This window comes from Podarcis erhardii (assembly GCF_964252035.2).
Source record: "Podarcis erhardii genome assembly, chromosome: 3".
Lineage (NCBI taxonomy): Eukaryota > Metazoa > Chordata > Lepidosauria > Squamata > Lacertidae > Podarcis > Podarcis erhardii.
Genome location: NC_138507.1, coordinates 91970726 through 91996811, shown reverse-complemented (window position 1 = coordinate 91996811; position 26086 = coordinate 91970726). Strand labels below are relative to the sequence as shown.

Here is a 26086-nt window from a genome sequence, read left to right as displayed (position 1 = left end):
CACTCAGAATCCAAGAAAAATTGAGCATTAAGAATAGATAATATTTTCCATTCAGTGAACTAAATATAATAATTAAAAATCAAATCCAAGGAATGAAAATCAAGGATAAAAAAATATTGCTTTCCCTCCATTTATTTATTTTCTTATGCCAAGTTTTAAGAATTACAGAATTAAAGCAGAAATTATCATTATTATTTTGCTGGTGAGCATTAAATACTATACAAGGAGCATAGCAGCTACTTACAAAATTAGAATCACTTACCAGTCAATCTCATTGCCACTCTTTAAGCAATGTTATTTATTATCTAGTTGCCTCTTTGTTTTCCAACTAGCTAACAAACCTCTTGTAAGTGACTGCTTGTGACCTTTTCTGAGGTGGAAATAATTCAAAAGTAAGAGCCCTTGCCATTATGCAAATGTAATTATAAATCTCTATTGCTGATTAAATTTCAGCATTGCATGCAACAGAAGTAATACATGTAAAACACGTGCACGCTAGGAATTCTAAATATTATAAAGGGCTAGTAGTAGGTACACTTCCGAAACGTGTGTGTTTACATACACTGTGTGAACAAACATTCATAGCAGCTGGTAAGCAAAGAATGAGGTGTTTTCTTAATTTACTTTATGGACTGATGTTTCTTTTTCCTCTGTATCTCTCTCTCTCTCTTTTACACAAACACACACAAACACTTCCATTGAGGAGATGAAGTCCGGGGTGGTGGGATGTGTGCCAAATGGTTACAGATAATCTCTTCCCATGCTTCAGAGGTGGTCTCAGAAGGGAATTGTTTAAAAGTTTATTTCCTCCTTTTCACTGTCCAGATTTCTCTCCACGTGTGCGCGCGCGCGCGCACACACACACACACATATATACATACACTAAAGTACTGAGGTTCAAGGTGAGCAGTCAGTCTTTAGCACTTTGTAATACTATGGAGGAAGGATATGGAGGGGAAAAATGGTTCCTTCCCCACTTCCTCCAGATTCCATTCGGTAAGCCCTGTACAAGATTCCCATCCCATGTTGGCTGGAGCCTAAACAGGAGCAAACCTGTTAAGGCCTGGGGATACACAGCAACCTTGGGTGGTGGTGGGGAACAGCCTCACTTGCTCTCAGCTTAATACCATCCTTAGGCTCTTTCAAGTTGCTCTCCGGTACTCATGACCTTGCCCTAAGTTATGAATTTTCTAAAAACCTGAATGTTAGAATCCAAGCAATACAAATAGATATTTAGATGACTGGTTCTGAGCAAAGATTTTTGGTTGATCAATTTATATGGGGTCCATAAAAATCCTGTTACCGATGCAAAGCCAGTAAAGCCAAATACTTTTAACTTCTATATAGCAGGTTTGCACTGAGTTCAATTTGCCCTTTCAAGATTGATTTTTTAAAAAACCAGCTGTCCAGGAAGGTGGGTCAAGACCATGATGCAAGGAGGGGAATATTAACCCTTTGCCCTCACTGTAGTCCCAATCAGACTCACATCTCCACCCCTGACAATACCATATCTCATCTACCGCATCATGGTCCCAATCTCAGGCCTTCTTTTAAACCGCCTTTTAGGTTTGCTTGGTTTTTAAATCAGTGACACAAGACATAAAAGATGTCCTGTCTACTTTGTTCCTCTTCTGAGGTATATTTCCACCACAATGTACTCTGCTTCCTTAAAATTTTGCAGCTTGGATTTTAGCCAGTTTTGCTATTTGAAAGCAGCTGAACTATAGGGGCGATAATATCACTACTTCCTGCTGCTCAAGAAACTGTTAAGATTTCTGAAATGTTTTTATTAGCTTTTAAACTATATAAACACAACTGCACCTGAATCAATAGCAGCTCTCGACAAACCCTTTTGAAAGACATCAGGAAAAGCCTAGCATCAATTAGCCCAGCTATGTGTTGCTCAACTAGGCATATACCTCATAAAAATGCGACTCCTGATGAGCAAATCATAATTTACATGATTAGGAAAGGTCCAATTTTCTTTTAAAAGTGACAAGGTATCAACATTTAGGTTTGGCATCACTGGTAATTTAGCTGTAATCCCAGGAAGTACGACAGACGTTTTTGATCTGTCTGCTCAAACAGATAATTTTCCACCTGCTGTTTCACAGTCTCTTTGTGCAAATGCACTAAATGGTAATAAACTATTTCTGATGTCACCTGAAGTACTGAAAAAAGGAAAGAATCAGAACACCCACTACACATGTTCCTCCCTCTTAGGTAAAGGAAAAAGCGTAATCTTTGAAAAATCACTGACTGAGAAGCAGCAAACTGTACTGGACTATATGTTGAAGCAGATACCCAAAATTTGAGGAATATCAACAGTCAACATGCATAGCTTGAAAAGTATGCATCTTTTTATCCCCCTCCCTTTTCTTGAAAAGAAGGTATATATGTATTTGAACATATAGGTCTAAATTGTTCATAGTGTTCTCAGGATTGTTGTTGTTGGTTGTTTAGTCGTTTAGTCGTGTCCGACTCTTCGTGACCCCATGGACCAGAGCACGCCAGGCACTCCTGTCTTCCACTGCCTCCCGCAGTTTGGTCAGACTCATGCAAATTGAAGGCCTATGAGGAACTGCAGAAAATAATTAATTGGGAAATTATACCCCCCACACTTTCATATAGTACATGACCCTGCTGAGCTTAGTCTGCTCACCTAGTCTAAACCTCCATAACAAAGTACTATAGTCCTACTCACAGTTTAGGCAAGTAGGAAATTGCTCATGTTATAACTCTAGGAGAAAGCAAGCTTTGAGATCATACAACTCAGCCCATATGCATCCATATTATCCCTTGCTATTTCAGCCCAATTTCTTCCTCTGAAATCACTGAAGCTCAGGACGCTTTGGGGCAGTGACATGCTAACCCTCTTCTTTCATTCTGTTTGGAATGGACTATGTAAGTAGTGGCCAGCTGCATATTCTTGTTTTCTATTAGTATTCACAAAATGGGAACCCAAAGGACTTGGGAAAGCCCTCAGTATTAAAATGGGTTGCTGAGTTCTGGAGCTAAATGATCATATTCCTGCTCACACAAGCTCTGAACTCTAACAGTATTGTACATTATTATTATTGTATTATTATACAAATAGGATTTTATTATCATAGAAAACCACAAAGATAAATAAACTAGAAATTTGCTTTTAACATATGTCAGATTCAGCAGATGTAATATTCCAAATGAATATCATTTATTAAGAACACAAACAAAAATCATTCTTAGGTTAAAAGCAGCTGTACTATTCTGCTTCAGACTAATTCTGTCTTTGCTCTTTAGGTTTCCTTTGGCCTCAGCATAATCACATTTCATCAGAAATTCCAAGCTTAATTTCCTTACATTGCCTTGGGAAATTTCTGAAGATGACTAATAAATGCTAAAAATAAATCACTAGATTTATTTATGATGTAGGGGTATGGAAAAGAGCCCCAGTTCTGTCACTTGGCCATCTTTAACAGGCACAGGCTTGCCCAATAATAAATGGAAAGTATTTCTGGGGAGTTTTTAATCTTTGACCAAAGAAGAGTACTTTGTGCTTTTGTCATAAGCAACTGATGCCTAGCATAATGGACTTGTGGCTCTCACAGATTAGCAAACAGTCCTTAGCAATCTACTGTGGACAACTATTAGATAAATGTAGCAAAGTACTGAAATGATGAAACAGGGGCTCTGAGGCAGAGTTAACTATTTGCAATCTTACAGTAAGAAAACCCTGCTATTTCCCAGGAACAGCTATAGCTGGAACTCAACTGCCACTTCACTGCCATGCCATCTGCTTTATTGCTCTACTGATCTAGGGTTTTCTATGGCTCTACTGTGGCCAACTTGTATAAAAGAAATAATAGTGTTCAAGTGGCATTCCGTAAAATACTGTTGATTGTCCATCAGTTTCATTTTTATTACATTTATATCCAATCTTTCTTCTGTCATGGAACCCAAGGTAGCACAAATGTGCCACCCAGGTGCTGTTTTGCCCATGGGTATTAAACTGCAAGTGGAATAAAATTTTGATGGGCGCATGGTAGAAAGAGAAAAGGTAGGGGAGGCCCTCCCAAATATGTGCTTCTTTTGTGTGACTGAAGCTATTATCTGGCATGTTTATTTTTATCATATAACAATGTTACTATATAGGAGACAATAATCAAATGAATCAGAAAAAGGGTCAATCAAGGTTAACTGAAAACTAATCAAGGTTAATTGAAATAAAAAATAAGAACATCAAATGTTGGACTGTTTTATATTTTCATTCAAAGTGCACAGCGGTAGCTCTATTGAACTATGTTCTCCAGCCTCTGGCTCTCTTAATTTTTTATGAGATGTTTTGGGTGAGTCATTTGTTTTAAGTATTGTGCATTATTTTTTTCTTTTCTTTTCCTATTGTTTCATTTCTGTGAACCATTACTTCCCAAGAAGTATTTAAAAAGTCACTCTCTTATGCTGGGATAACAACTAAATTAATTTAAATATTTCAATTAATCCAGGAATTACAGAAGGCATGTTAAGCCTATTCACACACTTTTAAAAACAAGAGCTCCGTGATCCACCCCCCTTTAAAACAGAATTAGCTAAGGCAGAGTGGAAACAAAGAATAAGACCCCCTGATAACAGAAAGGACTGGAGTCCACAATCAGCCCCCAGGCCTGAGGTTCCCTGCCCCTACCTGAAGTTCTCGAAACACATGCTTCAGATTTTGTCACCTCTATTAAGTACTGGAAAATAGTCATCTTGTCAAATGCTTCCTCTAGACAGGGAAAGTTCCCAGGCTTTTCTCTAGAACAGAGCACTGGCACATACAATTTTTTCCCTTTTCTTTCTACTGTTACAGCTGCAAGTAAAATAAAAGGGAAATGGGTCACATTTCAGTGACTGGTCAAGTTAACGACTTTTGCAGTTTTAAATTTTTGAAAGAAAACTATGCCTTACAAGCATGGTTTGTGTAAACTGCAATCCAAGTGATAAAATATGTCATTTCGGATATAACGAGGAGATTTATGAAACAGGCAAGCCAGTCTCGTTGGCAAAAGCTGCAAGCAATACTAGGAAAGACATGGGAATCTGTTATGAAAGGAGTATGAGCAAGACAAGAAGCATGCCTGCAAACATCTAATTTAACTAACAGCTAATCTAACTCTGGTGTGCTTAACCATTTGAAGATGGAAAATATTACAGAATGTTATGCACTGCAGTCAAACGATGGCTCAAGATGGAAAGGTCCAAATAATTTAGTCATAGCTACTGCAGTAACGCTGACACACTGAAGGACAGTCCTTTCTACTCTGCATCCACTCTTTTCAGTTCCACTCCTTTCCATGTCAAGCCACTGCCCATTTCTCAGAGACTTCATTGCTAACAATGCTTGCCATTTCTTGCTATGTTTAATTTCCTTGCCACGTTCCTAAAATCCTTCACCACCTCATCCATGCAATCACACCATTGACACATATCACACCAGTAATCTCCACCAACTTTCACTTGCCCTGTTATTCTCTTCATACTTTCTCCCACGTGTCTCTAACTGCACATTCTGCTCCTTAGGAACATCCTCCTCCTTTTAGGAGTCTTGGTTGACCACAAACTTGAAATGAGCCAACAGTGTGACGCAGCAGCTAAAAAAGCCAATGCAATTCTGGGCTGCATCAATAGGAGTATAGCATCTAGATCAAGGGAAGTAATAGTGCCACTGTATTCTGCTCTGGTCAGACCTCACCTGGAGTACTGTGTCCAGTTCTGGGCACAACAGTTCAAGAAGGATACTGACAAACTGAAACGTGTCCAGAGGAGGGCAACCAAAATGGTCAAAGGCCTGGAAACGATGCCTTATGAGGAACGGCTAAGGGAGCTGGGCATGTTTAGCTTGGGGAAGAGGAGGTTAAGGGGTGATATGATAGCCATGTTCAAATATATAAAAGATGTCACATAGAGGAGGGAGAAAGGTTGTTTTCTGCTGCTCCAGAGAAGCGGACACGGAGCAATGGATCCAAACTACAAGAAAGAAGATTCCACCTAAACATTAGGAAGAACTTCCTGACAGTAAGAGCTGTTCGACAGTGGAATTTGCTGCCAAGGAGTGTGGTGGAGTCTCCTTCTTTGGAGGTCTTTAAGCAGAGGCTTGACAACCATACGTCAGGAGTGCTCTGATGGTGTTTCCTGCTTGGCCGGGGGTTGGAGTCGATGGCCCTTGTGGTCTCTTCCAACTCTATGATTCTATGATTCTATGATTCCTTTTCCTGAAAGTTCTAGAATCACAGAACTACAGAGTTGGAAGGGACCACACGAGTCATCTAGTCCAACCCCTGCAATGTAGGAATCTTTTTGTCCAATGTGGGGCTCAAACCCATGACCCTGAGATTAAGAGTCCCGTGCTCTACCAACAGAGCTATTCAGAGTCCCATGTGCTACCTCCCTTTTTTTTATTCTTAATCTTACTGCCCTGGAAGCTTTTGACTTTTCTTCCTGCCATCTTATGTATTTCTATTAAATCTCAGGATCACTAGAGTTTCATCTGCTCTGAAATATCTGCTGTTGCTCTTCCCATTTAACCAACTTTGATTTCAATGCTCCTTCAGCCTAGCCTATCTCTACTATTCTCCCAAGTTATTTAGGTTGTAAACCTACCTTGAATTGAACCACACAACCAACCACTAATGGTTAGTATTGCCCCTCCAAACAAAACCAAAACCAAAATAACTTTGGTTCACACCATGAATCAAAATATAGTTTCTCAAATAATAAAATAATATGCAATATAATAAATATGGCAATCTTCAATGAACATTCAAGGAAATTTCACAGTTAAGTAATCATCCAGCTTCCTTAGACAACCAATCTGCTACTGTAGTTCCTGTTGAAGTGTTGGATCTCAAGAAATCAATATTACAGTACTTTTCTTTTTGAGACAGTTTTGTAAGAAAATATATGAACACATATAGATAATATAACTGACGTATCGTAGGAAAGAAACAGAGTCAGTTTGTCAACTAGAAATATGTTTGGAATTCACACAACGTTAACTGAGGATGCTACAATGTCCTGTGTATGTAACCTGAATGACATAAGGAAGGCACAGAACATGAAGGCCTTTAATTGCAGTTAACTCAAGCTATGTTTGGAAGGTATGCAGAACACAACTCTCTATTTAGCAGGAAAACCCTCAACGAAATGGGATAGCAAGATGGAAGTTACAGGCAAGAAAGCAATGATGCAATTTTAGGGCAACACAGTCTAGGAGAGTCTCAATAAAAGTCATAAAGCAAGCATCAAATAGGTGAGAAGCACATGCCACTACAGTCATAAAGTCACTGTTTATTATATTCAGACAGTGACATTCAGTAGCAATGAAGTACGGAGTAGAACAAGATAACAGCCTCAAAATTGTGCACGTTTAACTTTTCAATCCTCTAACTGTTCTAACACAAATATTTTCCTTGCAGACTACAAGCAACACAGTAAATCTAGTAACCACAACCACCTTCTTCAAAAATACTTCATTATAATTATAACAAATTTAGTTTCAGCAGTATGTCAAGTCAAATCTTAGTCCTTTCTGTGCTGGTTTTAATCTTCTATTTCAGTAGTTATATAAGCAAGAATTGAAAATTATTTACAAGTTACACAGCAGCACAGTCAACACATGGTGCATAGGCCCAAACTAAGATCATAAATACACTAGAATATTATTGGAACACTGAAACCTCAAAACCGGTATGTTCAGAACTTCATAGCCAAGTCACAAATAGAATCCATTTGTTAAAAACACACCCACAATCTAATTCAGTGACACCCACAAGCTCGCTATCTTCTATGAATCTATCAGCTGCATATTGTTCTGTGAACCACCCAGAGACCTCTGGGTAAAGGGCGATAATTAAGTAAGCAAGCAAGCAAGCAAGCAAGCAAGCAAACAAATAATATACAGCACAAAACTATGTTGTCTACTCAAAATTAAGTCCACCTAAATTCAGAGGGACTTACTCCCTGGAAAGTATTGTAGAATTTATATCTTTATCTCTTAGACCTGGGATGCTAGATGCCCTGCCAAAGCAGCAGTTTGTGCAAAGTTCACATGGAAGAGACAAAGTATGGTACACATAACTTATCTGGTGTGAATGAGTTCAAACAGAGATTTCACACTGTGCTATCTGCATGGATCTTGTGGAGGAATTGATCGTGTCCTTATTCTTTTATAGAAATTGGTTTCAAAGATCTCAGACCTAAACAAATACTGATAAATTATGGAAATATCTCTGCCTGCCTTTAGCATTACAACCCTTTTACGGATAATCTCTGCATTAAAAGAGACAAAACTAGCTTCTAAATTATCTGCACAAATAAGTTTATTCATTAATTTTCTGGACACAAATCAACCAGTATTTGATCTATTTGATGACGTATACAAGAATCAAACTTCAAGTCTCATTCCAAATGCAAATCCTGATTCTGCAAAGCATCTATCCTAAAAACAAACCATACTTTTCATAGCAAATTTTATACAGCACACAAATGATATGCAAGTATTGTTATTCCATATGTTACTGGATAATATTAAATGCTGTTTCAGCCAAGCCTCTAAAGGACTGATTTAGTGAAACTCATACAGATGAAAAAAGTTTGAATACCACCAAAGCGTTTCCTCCAGTTTTACCAAAAAGTCAACTAATAACAAAAAGCAACAAAATCATCTGGCTAATTTTCAGTGCTGTAATTCTTTAAAGAACAACTAAGTATTTCCCTCATTTTCTTCTGGATCTGAAATGTGAGCATTGCTTTAGATCAAATAGTGAAGATTCATATATTCCATTGATTATACTTACCGGTGGACATAATGCAGCTGATGTACAGAATCAATTGCTACTACCATTTCAGCCAAATAAAAGCGAGCCATTTCTTCAGGTAACCGGTCCTCAAACTTACTAAGCAAGGTAAGCAGATCACCACCCACATAATAATCCATTACCAGGTACTAGGAAAAAAGAAAACAGAAGGCACTTATAACAAATTTAGAAAGGCAAATATGCGAAAAGCACAACAGAACTAGGGCAGGAAATACCAGTGCTGCGACAGTAATTGTGCTTTTCCTATTGCAGAACTACTGCATTCTATTCTATAGTAGAAAGAGGGTATTTTAAGTTCTGTAATGCTGGGGCAATCTTGAAACTGTATTGCTATGGCAGCAGTGTCTCTTATGGAACTGCAGCATTTTGTTCTCTTACCAATTGCAAGGGAAGATAGTAGAACACACCAGCCACATACTTTAAACATATGGTGTGTATGCACCTTTAGTGTTGCAGCTCGAGTCCTCTGGAATCAGTTACCAGCTGAAATTAGACAAGCCAGCTAGCGGCTTGATCCTTAGGCAGCTACTTAAGAAGCTTCTGTTTAAGAAGTCTTATCCAGAAGTAGGACCTAGTCAATTTATGAAATATTAAGTGTATGATTCTAAAAATGGTTTTATTGCTTTTAGAGTCCTTAGGAACAGTTTTATTTTTTTCAGAGCATATATATTTTGTTTTGAGTTACATTTTCTCTTATTGTACATCACTCTGATAGCTTCTGGCTTTGAAGCAGCTTATAAATCTGTAAAATAAATAAAGTTGAAATTTTTTAAAGAGCACATTGAAGTAACACTCACTAAATAGTTTTCGTCCTGAAAGGCATAGTGCAATGTTGTAATCCATTGGTTATCTCCGTTCACTAACACATCCCTCTCTTCTCGAAAACAAGCTGTCTGGAGGGTAGAAAAATAATATTTTAGGTACTATTTTGAATAATGAAACAAATATATTTAGATAGATGCTTAGAAACACTGTAGGATTACAAGGAAGTCATCTCTCCTGCAGCCAAGAGTAATGATCTGATTACTAAGAGGTTGTATTAATCTTTAGTACCAATGCAGATTCAATTTTTCTCCAGCTAAAATGGGGAAGGGAGCCATGGCCCTCCATATGTTGTTGTACTCCCATGAGCCCCAGCCAGTGTTGCAAAAGGTCAGGGATGATGGGGGTTGTAGTCCACCAACACCTGGAGGAACACACTTTCCCCAACCCTGAACTAAACCATCACTTAACCACAGCAAAGTTGTGCTAACCATAGGAAAGCAATTTGGGGTTGGCTATGAGTAATATCACAACTTTTTTTACTTCTCACCTGCTGACAGTTAAGGTGGCTTTCAATTATGATAAGGTGGGATCCCTGAATGATTACTACTGCTGCCACCATAATACTAGCCTACCTATACTTAAGACTGGTAGGGGATGGGGTTTTGAACTCCATAAAGAGAGGAGCATAAGACTGTAAACTGTGCCTCGCATACCTCCTTATCTATCAGGAGGTTTATTTGTGCACAGCATCTATGAAATCAACACAAGACCCAAAATTCCATCCAATGGAATTTCTCTCAAGGCTCCGTGTATGGTATAGATTTTCTGCCTAGTATGCTTAAGCATCAAATATTAAAGTTACTGAATACAGACATGTACTAATATGAAACCAGCAGTATAATGAGAAGGCTCAAGTTTTTTATACACTTTGTACAACATTAGGATCCATGCTGAGTCAAAAGAAAAGTCCAACTAGTCCTGTAACCTACTTTCCACAGCAGCCAACCAGATTCTTTCAAGGAAGCCCACAACCAAGCTGTGAGAAGGCAATTGCTCTCCCATAGCACGCCCTCTCTCAGTATTTAGTTGCACAAATATGGAGATTCGATCAACAGCCAATGATAGACCTATGCTTCATGAAATATAACAGCTTTAACTCCCCAGAAATATAGCCAACTTGTGGAAGTAAAGTTGCCTTTCTCAAACATCAACCCATCAACCAACAGCCCTCTACCATGGCATGCTGCCTTTGAAACTGGGGAAATTGTGATACTGCATGGGTGGCAGCTGTTCAAAGTTGTTTGTGTTTTTTAAAAAGCAAGTTAACAATTCAACAGAGCAAAAACAAATAAATTTTGAAAGCCCAATACTGTAGTACAATGTTTACTCAGCCGAGGGATGCAATCCTAAAGACTCCTCATAGGCATAAGGCACAGACAAACAGAATGTGACTTACTGCCAAGTAAACAGTCGTCGGATTGCACTACAACTAGCTCTTCGGATCCTGACCTTTGGCATGCAATACCCAAAAGGCTAAACTTGCTCCATCCAGTTGTTTCAGGCTTCTATTTTTAACTAGAAGCAAAAGTAGTATTTTTTTTTCTAAAATAATACTAACTACCATCAGAGTTGTGGAATGAACTACAGTATACATGAGGGAATTGAGCTGCATTTTTGCATCCCACTGTTTATATTTGGATGGAGTCTAAATATCTAAACTGCCAATTTTCATTAGTTGTAGAATCTACCATGGTCTGGAAGGGATGCCATTCCACATGTTAAAACTTTGTGTATGTGTGTGTAGCTATAGAGTGTGTGTTTTCTTCATGTATCTTTTTATCCAGGCTCCCCGTAAGTAGGCATTTTAATCATGGCATTTTATTATAAAAATATCATGCATATTATTACTTGCATCTAAAAAATATTAGCAGTGCTTTTTGAGTTACCGGCTGCATTGGCAGGTCACAGCAAACTAGTTAATGGTCTACTGTGAACCTGCAAATGGCTCCTAATTCACTCATCACCAAGTGTGTGGGAGAAACAAATGGCAACCCCTAGTTTAGCACTATGTCCAAACTGCGGATTGTGGTTATTTCAGTGCAAACAAACTGCTGCTGGGTGAAGTCATGGTTTGTACTTGGTCATTGCTGGCATGCAGCCCCAAGAATATTGCCCTTGAACTCTCAGGCTGAGAAAGGTTCCCCAACATTGAGCAAGGGGAGGATCCAAGCAGGAATAGTATCTGCATCCATGATGTGGACCATGATGTGGCAATGAGGCCACTAGGTCCTCATCATTATTTAAACTCGGAGGCATTTTAGATTTCAAAAATTTAACAATTGTGGTATGTAAAAAATAAAGCTAAATAGAGATAGCTTTCTAAGAGAATGTATCATAACAGAGTTGGTTTGAAAACAACCTTCCCCTTAAACTAAGGCTATTTATAGCCTATGAACTATTTTCTCTATGCAAGCTTCTCTTCCCACAAGTTCTGCTGGTTGGAATTCTTGACATCCATTGCATCTTGAGAGAAACTAACTATAGTTTCCCTCTCTCCTTCTGCTATCCAATGCCTGGATATTGTAATGGTAGAACACATGCTTTCACATCTGAGGTTTACTTCCTGGCATTTCCAGTTAAAGAATAAGCTGGATGGGGGAAAAGTTCTGCCTGAGAAAGCTGTTACTAGCCAGAAAAGAAAATATTGGACTAGTCTGATGCAGTCTAAGACAACTGTATATGCACATATGTTGATATCATTTGGTTATGGAACAAGGGAGATACTGGAATTATAAGTGTGACACTCAGGTTTTAAATTCCGTTTTTACTTATAATATGCAAATAATAAATGCTATTCATAAAGTATAAGGAGTTTCCATCAACCATTACTAATATCTGTCACCTAAGGAACAAAATCCAAATAGACCACAAAATACTACTGGTACATTGATATAAATAAGGATCTGTACACAGGGGTGAACACTTGGGCACTGTAGACATATCTCAATCCAGTAATATGACCAAAGTGTACAGACCTATACGCTTAATGCTTAGATCCAGTCACAGAAACTCTTGGGCACATACAGATTATGGCATATTGTTCCCAGCAAGGGATCTATGCCTGGAAGTCTGGTTATGCAAACAGAACTAGATTATTTCTAAACACAGAACTGTGTCCAAATTGCCTAGTATCTTTTAAGGTACTCTGTAAACACATTTTTGGGTTTCTCCGGTTGCAGAATCCATATCAAAACATCTTAGCAGACAAAAATCTGTATTTTAAAAGTTAGACGTCAAAACTTGAAGGAAAGATCTTAAATCATTTTTGCAAGCAGGGTAATATTAAGGATACAAAGAAGAAGGAGTTTTGGAAATGGAAATGTTTTAGATTGGGCATTATTTCCCAAAATGTTCTGTGTTTATAAATAATCTAGTTCTGCATTTATTTCATGATATTTTATTTCAATAATGGAAGCCAAAACTAATAATCTTAACAGAAGCTTGAGTATACATTTCTTGAGAGTCTTACCTCAGCTCTTTTCAGCATCTCCCATTTATTTAATATTTTCATGGCAAATACCTTATCTGCGTTTTTCAATTTTACTACTGCAACCTGAAAAGATAAAATTTGTTTTTAATATATATATATATCTATAGTGTGTTCATAATACACCAATACATTTCCAGTGCAGTTCATTTTCACACAATCTTACTGCAAATAATGATTGCATAACTTCAAATTTTACTGAAGAAATTTGGACCAACAGATGTTTAGATTTCACATATGCTGCAGTACCAAGTACTTAATGACATAACCACAAACTGAGTATATTATGATTTTATTGATTTGGCCAGCAGATTCTATGAAGAAAATAAGAAAGCAACAGCTCAGAGGGAGCAGATCATGCAGTACAAAGCCCTGATAGAAACATTATGCCAAATATGATGAACTCTGATGCTAAAATGTGCCCCTTCATACTTGAAATGCAAGATGGACAGATTTTTTTAATGCTACGTTGCATACAAGGTTCCCTATATGTAAGAAGATTATTATATCTGAGGTAGGCTGAAATACACTAAAACCCTATCTCTAATCTTTATTTATTAATTACATTTATTAGATACCCAACAGCTATCACTCTCGAAGCATCATACAAAGTGGAAGAGGGATTAAAACAACAGCAATTATGATACAGGATCCAACAATTACAAAAAAAATAGCAGCAACAGATTTAAAATGCAAGAAAAGTAAAAACGTGTTTAAAAACTACAGAAACAGACGAATGATAACAGGAAATTTTAAAAGCAGCAGATTTTTGCCTGCCTGGGGAGTGTATTTCATAGACACAGAAGCATCACTGAGATAATTTACTACATTAAGAAGTGACCTCTTCCCACCTGCATAATGAAACAGGATATGTAATTCTATTGTCTCAGTTATCATCTCAATCTGCATAATAAAAAAGAAAGACCTTCAGTACGTTACCTGGGTAACCACTGCATCATGGCTCCTTCTTGTGCCATTGAGGTGACAGCAGAAGCCCAGGGGCCTGTGAGAGGAGTCCATGCTGTGGCTGGTTCCTATGCCAACACTGCTCCAGTTTCTAGAACAAGTCACAGCATGGACCACTCCCATATACAGCCAGAGGTTTCTGATGTGACCTTCATGGTGTGAGAAACCACCACACTTGAAGCAGTCCCCAGGCCATGAATGCAAGGCTAGTTCTAAACAAGTTTTCCCTAACCCACAAGACGGGACCCTGTGAACACCAAATTCCTGATTCTATAACACTTACTTTTATGTTATATCTGTTTTTATGATACTTTTTAAGGTTTGATGCTGCTTAAAGATTTTTAAATTTTAAGTTGTTCAGAAAAGCTGTTAAATAAATAAATAAATAAATAAATAAATAAATAAATAGAATTTTATTCAACTTGTAGAAAACATAAAACGAGAACTCAAAAGCCTAATCACAGCTTGTCACATAGCAGTAGGAGTACGCCACACCCAAAATGAAAATATTCAGTGATGAATGCATTTTAAATAGTCACATTCCATACTGCCATCACTCGGGAAGGAAACTCCCAATCAATTCAAAAAATATTAACAATTATTTTTGTTTCTACCTGTTTACACATCGGTACTCTGTGACAAAGATTTGTATCTGATTTTTCCCTTTGGGCTATCGACAAAAATAAAATAAGGCTGAACCTTGCCCTCTTGTCTATCTATCTATAAACTTCCATTCTTGGTGTGAGCCAATGAATTTGTGGGACAAATGCTGCAGCAGATGACAGCTTGATGAAAGTCTCTTTCATGAGCCCAAGCAAAGTCTCAAGCTAATACACCAATGCTGAATTCTTATAAAAGTATAAAGCAGGAAACATGAAAACTTGGATGGAATAGTTATTAGTTCCCAGAATTGCTATGGTATAATAATCAAGTCTGACCTCTTCCACAATCCCACACTTGTAAAAATAAAATAGAACACAGGAATATATAAAAATGAAGGGGCAGAAGAAAATGTTTAATTTAAACTTTGTTTTGAAAATGTTTGTGCCTACCACTAGTAATAGTTAAATGTAATTCTCATATAGTATACCTGGTACAGATTTTATAAGACTACTTTTTTTTAAGTGTTTTACTGATCAGAACTAAAGTGTTCTCATCTAAAAATCTAAAAACTTCTCTAGAAGTCATCATAGCACTTTATTAGGGCACAGTTAAGGTGAAAGTAATCCTCAGAAGAAGATTATTTTCTTTTCATAGTTTATGTTATGGCACAGTTAAAAGTAATGTTGGTTGTACATGAATTTTCCCCATTTACTGTTTTGTGTACATTTACAAAACATAGAGATGGACACATCAGTTAATTTTCATACCACTTTGTATGTGTTCACAAATTCTGGAGTAATCTGCTAAAAACAATCACATTTAAACACATATTTTATATCAATGTATGTGATAAATACATGTGATCAATGTATGTGATGCGGGTGGCGCTGTGGGTAAAACCTCAGCACCTAGGACTTGCCGATCGCATGGTTGGCGGTTCGAATCCCCATGGCAGGGTGAGCTCCCATCGTTTGGTCCCAGCTCCTGCCCACCTAGCAGTTCGAAAGCACCCTTAAGTGCAAGTAGATAAATAGGTACGGCTTTATAGCGGGAAGGTAAACGGCATTTCCGTGTGCTGCTCTGGTGCCGGTTCGCCGGAGCAGCTTCGTCACGCTGACCACGTGACCCAGAAGTGTCTGCGGACAGCGCTGGCTCCCGGCCTCTAGAGTGAGATGAGCGCACAACCCTAGAGTCAGTCAAGACTGGCCCGTACGGGCAGGGGTACCTTTACCTTTATGTGATAAAATGTATGTTACATTGTGAAAGACCTGCTGGACTAGCTAAACTGACAACAGGTCCTGAAAGCTTTCTTAACTTAAGCCATTCTGGAAGCAATACTAAACTGACACTCTCAGGCTGCATGAAATTTGGTTCAGAATTACCGGTAACAATGAATTTGACTTAGGAAGTAGGAGCTGGCTATGGTACTGTGCGCTCTTCCCCTAACCTCTCTCCTCCTAAACATAAGTACACTACGTGATCCTGCCAACTAACCAGAGATCACTCTTAATCCAGCATTTGAACTCAGAATATGAAACTGGTTTTAAATCCTGTTTAAAAAAATTAACAACGGTGAACTTATTTCCACCTCTTCCTTCCTTTGTAAATTCATTAACTGGCTAACCTACCTCTTATTTTACTCCCAAACTGGGAGGCACAAGAGGACTGTGGAAATTTGCAAGCTTTCTGGTCCGGCCAGGCAATGGTCCAATCCATACCTTCCTCTTATTTTCTCTCAAAAGTATGGAGCAACGTCTGGCAAGCAGACAAGGCAGATTCTAACTTGGTGAAATCCAAGGTTCAAATTAAAGTTCTTTATACATGAGATTCAAGATAAAGCAAGCAAGAAAAACAGGAGGTTGTTTTAAAATGAAAATAAACAGCATCTTATAACTAGCTCTTATACTTGAAACAGATACAGAAGTTAGTTTTAATAAGTTACATATGAACTGTAAGATACTTCAACACGCCAATCACAAGCAAGCAGGCAAAGCTTCCCCAAGTAAAACAAAGAAAAGGGTATTTCTGAAAATGATCTACAGTAGTTTTATTTTGTGTTCTAGGGGGCCAATGACAAAAAAGAGGGAAGCAAGTGATCAATCAGACAGGGTGCAATTCTTTTCAGGTTTCACTAGTGATGTGAGGTTTCCAGAAAATTTAAATTGGAACATTTTCAGTTTGCATCAGAAAATTGTCTTACTGCTTAGAGAACAGCCAATTTTGCATGTTTCTTTTACTTATGCAAGGGGCACGGGTGGCGCTGTGGGTTAAACCACAGAGCCTAGGACTTGCCCATCAAAAGGTTGGCAGTTCGAATCCCCGCGAAAGGGTGAGCTCCCATTGCTCGGTCCCTGCTCCTGCCAACCTAGCAGTTCGAAAGCACGTCAAAGTGCAAGTAGATAAATAGGTACCACTCTGGCAGGAAGGTAAACAGTGTTTCCGTGCGCTGCTGTGGTTCTCCAGAAGCGGCTTAGTCATGCTGGTCACATGACCTGGAAGCTGTACGCTGGCTCCCTCGGCCAATAAAGCAAGATGAGCACCACGACCCCAGAGTCGGTCACGACGGGACCTAATGGCCAGGGGTCCCTTTACTTATGCATTTAGTGAACAAAGCTAAAAACTTTGAAACTATCAAGCTTGCCTAATAATTATTTGCATCAATTCATTATTAGTAATGAATTTACGAAAAGGAAAGATTTCTGTGGAAAAATAAAAGCACTGGAATGTTTTCTCCTTTCTTCGTGAAGACATTTTTATTGTAATTTTAACAGTTTTTTTTATTTCAACAGTGCTGTGGCTTTATGGGAACCTAAAAGGCAACAGGCAAATGGCAACATGGGTAAACAAAGAAAGAAAACAAGCAGAAATGAGAATGACAATGGAAAAGCAATTCAAAATAGTCTGACTTGATAAAACTCTTCTTGTTCTAAAAGTGGTTTAAAGTGAGAATGTCCTAATATGTCAGAATGGACTGATTTAAATCACCAAAAATAATAATTAAATATTTAGACTTAATCGAGTTTTTCTGCATTTTCAGAACAAAAGTACATACCAATTGGTTGCTACAACAATTAAAAAGCATACTGATATGCAACTAAATAAAGCATTAGAACCACAATCCAAAATGTCTGGTTATGCAACCCACATGCCTTTTACATTACACACAATCTGCTTATAGACAAAGGAGGACAAGTGGGAAATTAATAAACTTCTGTTTGCCTCTATGTACATTTACCATGATAATTGCTAAGATCACGTACTTAGAAACAAGGAACACAATACAGTATGAGATAAGGGAGCTGGATTGTTGGCTAAAGACCCATAACTTTCCAGAAACAAGAGTAGTAATTATTGGACAAAAAATCTTATTTTTTTCTTGTGCAGGATTTAATTAAATGTGCCTGCTAAGATGGTTACAAATTGGAGTTTTTCAGGAAAGTAGAGAATATAAATTTCAAGTACATAAAATCTAGTGGGATCCAATGGGCAGAATTATTTTCATTGCAGGTGCTATGGGAACATATTCTTATGCTCACTTCTCCCAACACAAATCGATTCTCATTTCTGGCCAAAATTCTTGGAAAGCTAAAGAAATCTGCTGAGGGATCAGTCATATTGGCTAGGATCCTCCGCATCTCCCTTCTATCAATCTACTCTCAAGTGCTGGCAGAAGATTTAAAAATAATTATACTTTAAAGGGTAAGAGACCACTTTAAATTCTATACACAAAATCAGATGAGGGGGTGGGGATTGCCCAATACTGACTTGTATTATGAAGCATTCCAATTCCGCCAACTTTGTTTCATGATTTTAAAATCTTGTAAACATCGGACCACACTGTAGAAGGTATTGCTGAACCAAGGTCCACACCTTTTTGGAATGAGAACATGGCAGTACTATGAAAAATCGCTTTATTCTCAACACCTTTCAAACATGGGAAGTGTCTCCCATCTGCTCCTCATTATTTCAAGCTTAGAGATTTTTATAAGAATAATATACCGGTCGCCCAGGAACAGCTCTAGGTGGATCTGAGATGCCTGGGTCTGGGCCTCACAAGGTTTGAGGCCATTTTGCTAATACAGTAGAGGGCAATCTGGGAAAGGACTGTTGGCTAATATATATAGGGCACTGACAGACACTACTGACGGGCCCCTAACAGAATTGAAAAGTACATGGGAAAAGGAGCTTGGAAACAAGACTGAGGATACACACACACACACACACACACACACACACACACTTCACAACCTTCAAAAGCTCTCTAACCAGCAGTTAAACAGCAAAGAGAAACAAAATCAAAGTGACAATTACACTATTTCATCCCTTCCCTGCAAAAGTCTGGTCACTGATTTATTAAATCTGAAAATTTAATATTTTTAAGTGTATTTTTCCTCCATGAACAGCCTGCTAAAAATGCTTGGTATGTGCTGATATAAACATTTTGGTTTTAGTCTGAAAGGAGAAAGAAGCCAAAATCCTTCTTCCAACTGTTTTCCATATTTCCCACAAACAGTAATGCTTCCTGGCTTGCTGTCAAACTCTTTCTGCCTCTTCACAAGGTTTGGTCTCTCATGTACTTGTACATCAACACATTGCCGTTCCTTCTTCAATTATTTTAATGGATGCAGCTATCTGGAGAGCAAAAAATTTGCTAACAGATTCCTACTGCTTCTTGGATAAGCAATAGTTTAAAAAGAAACACACTGGAGGTAGTAGGAATGTTAGTCATTTTGTGCTCATTTGGCTTTTAAGGGCAGCACACATATGAATTTCATAAAATCAAAGAATTGTAGAGTTGGAAGGGACCCAGAGGGTCATCTAGTCCAACATTCAGATTCGCATAAATAATCCACGTCTTGGAATAAAGTGACACTGAGATGAAACAGCCACACCCAATTCTTCATTCTAAATTAAGAAAAGCCTGGACTCCTTGTAGTATACCCCAGGGATTTCCCCTGTAAACTATCCCAAGTTATGCAGACTGAAGGTCTGATACCAAGGAACTGTAATTAACTCCTCTCGTCTTGCAGTCTCTTGCTCCAGCAAGAAGCCTTTGCAAAGCAGAGGGATTTCGTGCAAACCACCATCTCATCCCTCAATGACACCCCTCCTCCTCTCCACCCTGTCCCACATCTGCAAGAAGATCTTAATTTGGTCTGGAAGACTACAGTACTTGAAAAGCCTGTATTGGCTTAAGGCTCCCTATACTACATAGAGCTCAGGATCATGCTGCCTAAGGGTTAGAAATTATCAGCAGATATAATACTCTCCTGTGAAATGTTGCTATTCTCTTTAGCTCCCCTAAAAATTACACACTTTCCAAAAAGGAATATTAGAGTTCAATTTTGCAATAGACTAAATTTCAGTGACAACTGCAATTATCCGGAATAATTGGTTAAACCTTGTCCAAACCCTTCAGAGTATAGAGACAGAAAATTTCATCCAGAAGTAGGCATGCTCAGTCTGGTTCATTTACTTTATGACGGAGATGTTATCTGTACTAACAAGTCCAACACATGTACACAAAAGGGAAGTTAGGGTTCAAACAAATGCCACATCTCACTGAAACACATAACAAATTTTATATTTTGTGAAGTAGTTCTTTTGTCTGCCCTGACTCTACTTCCAATCCAGCTCTAAAAAAATGAGAAAGGACAAAACCTTTCTCTCTACGTATTCTCTCCATCTAATGTTTCTGTAAACTTCTATTATGTATTATTTCTAAGACAAACAAAAAAAAGCCCCCAAAACATGGACTTGCATCATAAGGAGGGTGTTCCAACTTCACGAAGGTTTTGTTTGTCCTTTCTGTACCTTTTCCTGCTCAAGGATATTCTTTTTGAGATGAGGCAACCAGAATTGTACACAGCATTTTCAACACAGCCATACCATATAGATCTTTTAGGGTACTTGTTAGCCTACTCCCCCTTTCTTAAGCCCAAACATGGGATTTTCGTTGTTCACAGATGCTGCACACTGAGTTGACATTTTAATGGATCTATTAATCATTACCATACTGAAATTTTAGTGTTGTATGGGTACTACCAAACCAGTGAAACACCAGCTCAGACTGAGCCTGCTCCCCTAAAAGGAAGTGGCAGTAGTGCCAAAGAACTTGCTAGCAGCAACAGCAGAAGTACCAGTTGCCACAGGAACCCAGGCCAGCAGCGCTGTACCAACCAAGTTGCAGGGAGCCAAACAAAGTGCCACTGCAATGGGAATGGCGCAGTGTCCAAGTCCTGAACAAAATGATGCTTCATGGGAGCATGTACAGCTTGCACTGACCTACTTCTAGCAAAGAGACCAATGTTAGCCTCAAGAGACAAAAACTGAATTGGGAACATCTCTCTCCCCCCCCCCCCAAACATAGAAGGCAGAAGGAGGGTGCTGGCAGAAATCATGCAGAGAATGAGCAGGAAGCTGAAGGGGCTGCAGAAACAAGAACAAGGACTTAGCCACCCTGGGTAACCTACTCAGTCTGCCTCATGTGTCATCCACAAACATGGGAACCTCACAGTTCACACCTACTTCCAGATGATTTCTGCAGGTAGCATCAGTGTTAATCTAGAACAGGGTGATCCAACCCATGGCTCACAAGCCACCTGAGGCCCATGAGGCTTTTTTTGGCAGCCCTTGGCAAGAAAACAACACATTAAAACCTTAAAAATTTGTGGTTTTCTCATGCGTTGTTAACAAAAGCACATACATCTGTTTGTGTACTAAATTTGTTTAATAATTAAATATATTGAATCTATTGTGTGTTTTACGTATTTAATTAAGTATATAAATTGTGTATATTAAGTATATTGCAAACACTTTAATTAATGATATGTAAATTTAATTCAGTGTGTGGCCTGCGGGTTCTGTGATGAAGTACTCTTTCAACCTGCTTGGTATGAAAAGTTGGACTGCCATGATCTAGAACCCGGGAGAACCTACTGCTTACCCATTGCAAGAACTCTCTTTTTACACCTATCCCACTAAACAGACTTAAGAAACTGCAAAGCAAAGGTCTTTCCAGATCATTCTTCCTTCCAGTACTGTGACCATATAGTGATAGCTTTAGAAAGATTGTACAAAATGTTCAGCCCACAAATCCTTAAATATGCAAAGCAAAGCAAATAAATAAACAAACAAATAAAGTGACATTAGTAATGAGGTCCTAATGCCCCTACAAAAATAAGTGCAGAAAACCAACAAACTGTGGAATGAATTGAATTCAAGTGCCCAACAGTGCATACAATGCATTTCCACATCAAAAAGGCTTAGAAGTATATCCTGTGATTTAGTTGTACATATGATTCTTCCACAGGCCCATTCCACATCTAAATAACTCTTACCTCCCCAAAGGCTCCTCGGCCAATCACCTTTAAGATTTCAAAGTCTTCTTTATGTAGTCGCATCTGTTTCACTTTAGACGTGAAAGGCTTGGCTGGAACAAAGGAAAATATCAATCATTTTAGGCAGAGTAACAATATTAATATATTAAAAACCTGTACACAACTAACATTTAAGAATGAGTGGTATAACCCATTATCTACCAAAAACTAATCAAAATTATCAGGATTTGACAACATGTTCACAGTAGACATCATTCTAAATACATACAGCAAGTATCTGAAATACCTCCATGGTATTTACATATTACCGTCTGCAGAAATTTTTGAAGTTAAAATCTTATTGAGCTTTTTTTTTGGGGGGGGGGGACTAAGTTGTTGAGCTCCCCCCCCCATTTTTTTGGCCAAAGTTGCTGAGTTTTTTTTGCAAAATCACAAATAAATTAGATGTTTTTGAGCTATTTATTAGGAAAATCAGCAAAAACGATGCTGCCCGACATCAGTTGCCATATGTTCCCGGACATTTAGCTGATTTCTGGCCGGATTCTGCTTTCGACTGTGGTATTCTATCTTGTTCTGTTTTGGGGTGGGATATTGAGTGGGGTGGGGATTGGTTTTTGTTTGGGCACAATTGTTTTTGGTTGTTTTGTTTTTCGATTTTGTAAAGGGAGGTTACTATGAGGCGTGGGATTGCTACCGTGGAGGGGCGAGGGAGGTATGGCGGTGGGGGCAGATGTTATAAGCGAAGGGGATCGAGATACGGATATGCTCGTACCCCTTCCAATCTGCGCCCCATCCCGAGAGACGAGGGTAGGGTGAGCAAGGATTACTCACCTCCTTCACTGGTGTTGTGCAATGCCAGGTCTATAGGCAACAAAACCGCCACCCTGCGAGATTTCTTTACCTCGCAGGGGGTCGACCTGGCTTGTGTGACGGAGACCTGGGTGCGCGAAGGGGTAACTGTTACCTTACGAGAGATGGCGCCCCCGGGTTTCTCTGTCCTCCACCAGTCACGGACTGTGGGCCGGGGGGGAGGGGTGGCATTATTAATCCGGGAAGATTGTTCTTTCAGGGCTCTACCATCGCCATCAATCCCCGGCATTGAATGTGTTGGCCTAGTGTGGGGCTCCGAGGAGAGCTTGGCTGTCTGGCTGGTGTACCGGCCACCTAGCGCACCAGCAGCCACCCTGTCAGGCCTGCTGGAGGCGGTGGCCGGCTGGGCCTTGGAGTTCCCTAACCTATTGGTATTGGGAGACTTCAACTTCCATGCTGATGCCGCTCCCTCCTCACAGGCTCTGGACCTGGTGTCTTCCATGGCGACACTAGGGCTCTCCCAGTTTGTTTCGGGCCCCACACATCAAGCAGGCCACACGCTGGATTTGATCTTTGGTGCCGGTATAGATGTGATCATGTCTCCTTCGATGAAGGTGCCATGGTCTGATCACTACGCTCTGAAAGCCAGGATTGACTTTCCACCCCCACCCTGCTTAGGTGGCGAGCCGATTTGGGCTCGCCCGCAGAGGCTGATGGACCCTGATAGATTCCGTCAAGCCTTGCGGGACCTTGCTCTCCCTGGCGACTCATTGACTGAGCTTGTTGAGGGCTGGAATACCCAGCTCCTGGCAGCCATCGATGAGATCGCACCTAAGCGCCCTCTGCGACCCCGCAGAAACCGGGCTCCCTGGTTTACCGAGGAGCTTCGGAAAATGAAGCGGGACCTCAGACGGCTAGAGCGAGTATGGCGGGGTGCCCGTGACGGAGCCTCAAGAACATCTTATAGGGTTTTTATGAAAACCTATGAGATGGCTGTGAAGGCCGCTAAGAAGTCTTACTTCTCGGCCTCCATTGCATCCGCTAGCTCTCGCCCGGCGCAATTATTTAGTATAATTCGGTCTTTAACGTCCCTTGATGGACAGCCAAATTTAAATAACAATCTGACACACAGCTGTGAGGCATTTGCGAGCTTTTTTGCGGAGAAGGTCCTGTTGCTCCGCCATGACCTCCCTGCCAATTTGGATACAATAAAGGAACTGGAGGCCCCTCGACTGTCCTCGGGTCCAGTATTGGACCATTTTGACCGGATATCTCCAGCCGATGTGGACAGACTCCTCCAAGCTGGAAAGCCCACCACCTGTCCTCTTGACCCGTGCCCGTCATGGCTGGTTAGAGCGTGTCCAGACGAGGTGCGGGCCCCCCTGGGGGATATCATCAATTTGTCCCTTGGCACCGGGATATTCCCAGGGGAACTGAAGGAGGCAGTGGTGCGTCCGCTCTTAAAGAAAACATCATTAGATCCCTTAGATCTATCCAATTACCGCCCGGTCTCGAATCTTCCATTCCTGGGTAAGGTGATTGAGAGAGCGGTTGCTGAACAGCTTGGTAGGTTTCTGGATGAAACATCTGCTCTGGATCCATTCCAGTCCGGCTTCCGTGCTGGTCATGGGACCGAGACGGCTCTGGTCGCCCTAACAGATGATCTCCGTAGGCAGCTGGATCGAGGCGGGTCGGGGCTGCTGATTCTTCTAGATCTGTCAGCAGCCTTCGACATGGTCGATCACGAACTCCTGGACCACCGCCTTGCCGACGTGGGAATCCAGGGCACAGTCCTTCAATGGCTGCGCTCGTTTCTCTCTGGTTGGGGACAGAGGGTGGCGCTCGGGGGGGAATTGTCATCGCGCCACTCCTTGGTGTGTGGAGTGCCTCAGGGTGCGATTCTCTCCCCGATGCTTTTTAACATCTTTATGCGCCCCCTCGCCCAGCTTGTCCGGAGTTTTGGGCTGGGCTGCCATCAGTATGCCGATGACACCCAACTCTATCTGTTGATGGATGGCCATCCTGACTCGGCCCCCGATACACTGGCGAGATGCCTGGAAGCTGTGGCTGGATGGTTACGTGGGAGCCGGTTGAAGTTAAATCCTTCGAAGACAGAGGTCCTCTGGCTGGGGCGGGATGATATGGGATTGAGGGGGCAACTCCCATCTCTTGCGGGGGTGCAATTAGTGCCAGCACCGTCCGTTAAGAGTTTGGGTGTAATCTTCGATACCTCCCTCTCTATGGAGTCGCAGATTACAGCTATAACAAAGGCGGCATTTTTTCATCTCCGCCAAGCTAAGCAGTTGGCCCCTTATCTCTCTCGCCCTGACCTAGCCACTGTGATCCATGCGACGGTCACCTCCAGACTGGATTATTGTAACTCGCTCTACGTGGGGCTGCCCTTAAGACTGACCCAGAAACTCCAGCGGGTGCAGAATGCCGCGGCGAGACTCCTTATGGGGTCTTCGCTGCGAGATCACATTCAACCGGTACTATACCAGCTGCACTGGCTCCCGGTGGAGTACAGGATCAGGTTTAAGGTGCTGGTTTTAACCTTTAAAGACCTATACGGCCTAGGACCCTCGTACCTACGGGACCGCCTCTCCTGGTATGCCCCACAGAGAAACCTACGGTCTGCAAATAATAACATCCTCAAGGTCCCAGGCCTCAGAGAGGTTAGGCTGGCCTCAACTAGAGCCAGGGCCTTCTCGGCTGCGGCTCCAATCTGGTGGAACGCTCTGTCACAAGAGACTAGGGCCCTGCGGGACCTGACATCCTTCCGCAGGGCCTGCAAGACAGAGTTGTTCCACCAGGCCTTTGGTCAGGGCGCAGCCTGACTCCCCCCTCTGGCAACCTGCTTAGAATCTTGCTTAATTAGTTGCCATTAATTTGATTTTAATTGATTTTTATAATGTAATATTTTTAGAATGTGTGAATATTTGATGGTTTGATTGTTGATTGTTGTTAGCCGCCCTGAGCCCGGCTTCGGCTGGGGAGGGCGGGATATAAATAAAATTTATTATTATTATTATTATTATTATTCCAGCTGTGCCCAGGAAATTCTGGACATATGGCACCCTTAAGCTAGAAGGTTGTTCATCTATCCAGATCAAAATGGGAGCAATCTACAGTTATTTAAAGTTTAAAATTAAATAAATAGGATTGGGAAATACTATCATGAATTTCCATATTGTAGCTATTTGATACCTTAAAGAGCTACG

The 26086-nt window shown here is 40.3% G+C and overlaps 1 protein-coding gene across 4 annotated transcripts in view; it reads right to left on the bottom strand.

The window, feature by feature from the left end:
• Nucleotides 1-26086, bottom strand: part of CDC42BPA (CDC42 binding protein kinase alpha) — a 155195-nt gene that overhangs the window by 89014 nt on the left and 40095 nt on the right. For all 4 annotated transcript variants that reach the window (XM_081854120.1, XM_081854117.1, XM_081854119.1 and 1 more), the window contains exons 2-5: nucleotides 22056-22147; nucleotides 13129-13212; nucleotides 9632-9727; nucleotides 8814-8962 (exon numbers count right to left, since the gene is read on the bottom strand). In XM_081854120.1, coding sequence (XP_081710246.1) covers nucleotides 8814-8962; nucleotides 9632-9727; nucleotides 13129-13212; nucleotides 22056-22147 — 421 coding nt within the window. The remainder of the gene's footprint in view (nucleotides 1-8813; nucleotides 8963-9631; nucleotides 9728-13128; nucleotides 13213-22055; nucleotides 22148-26086) is intronic.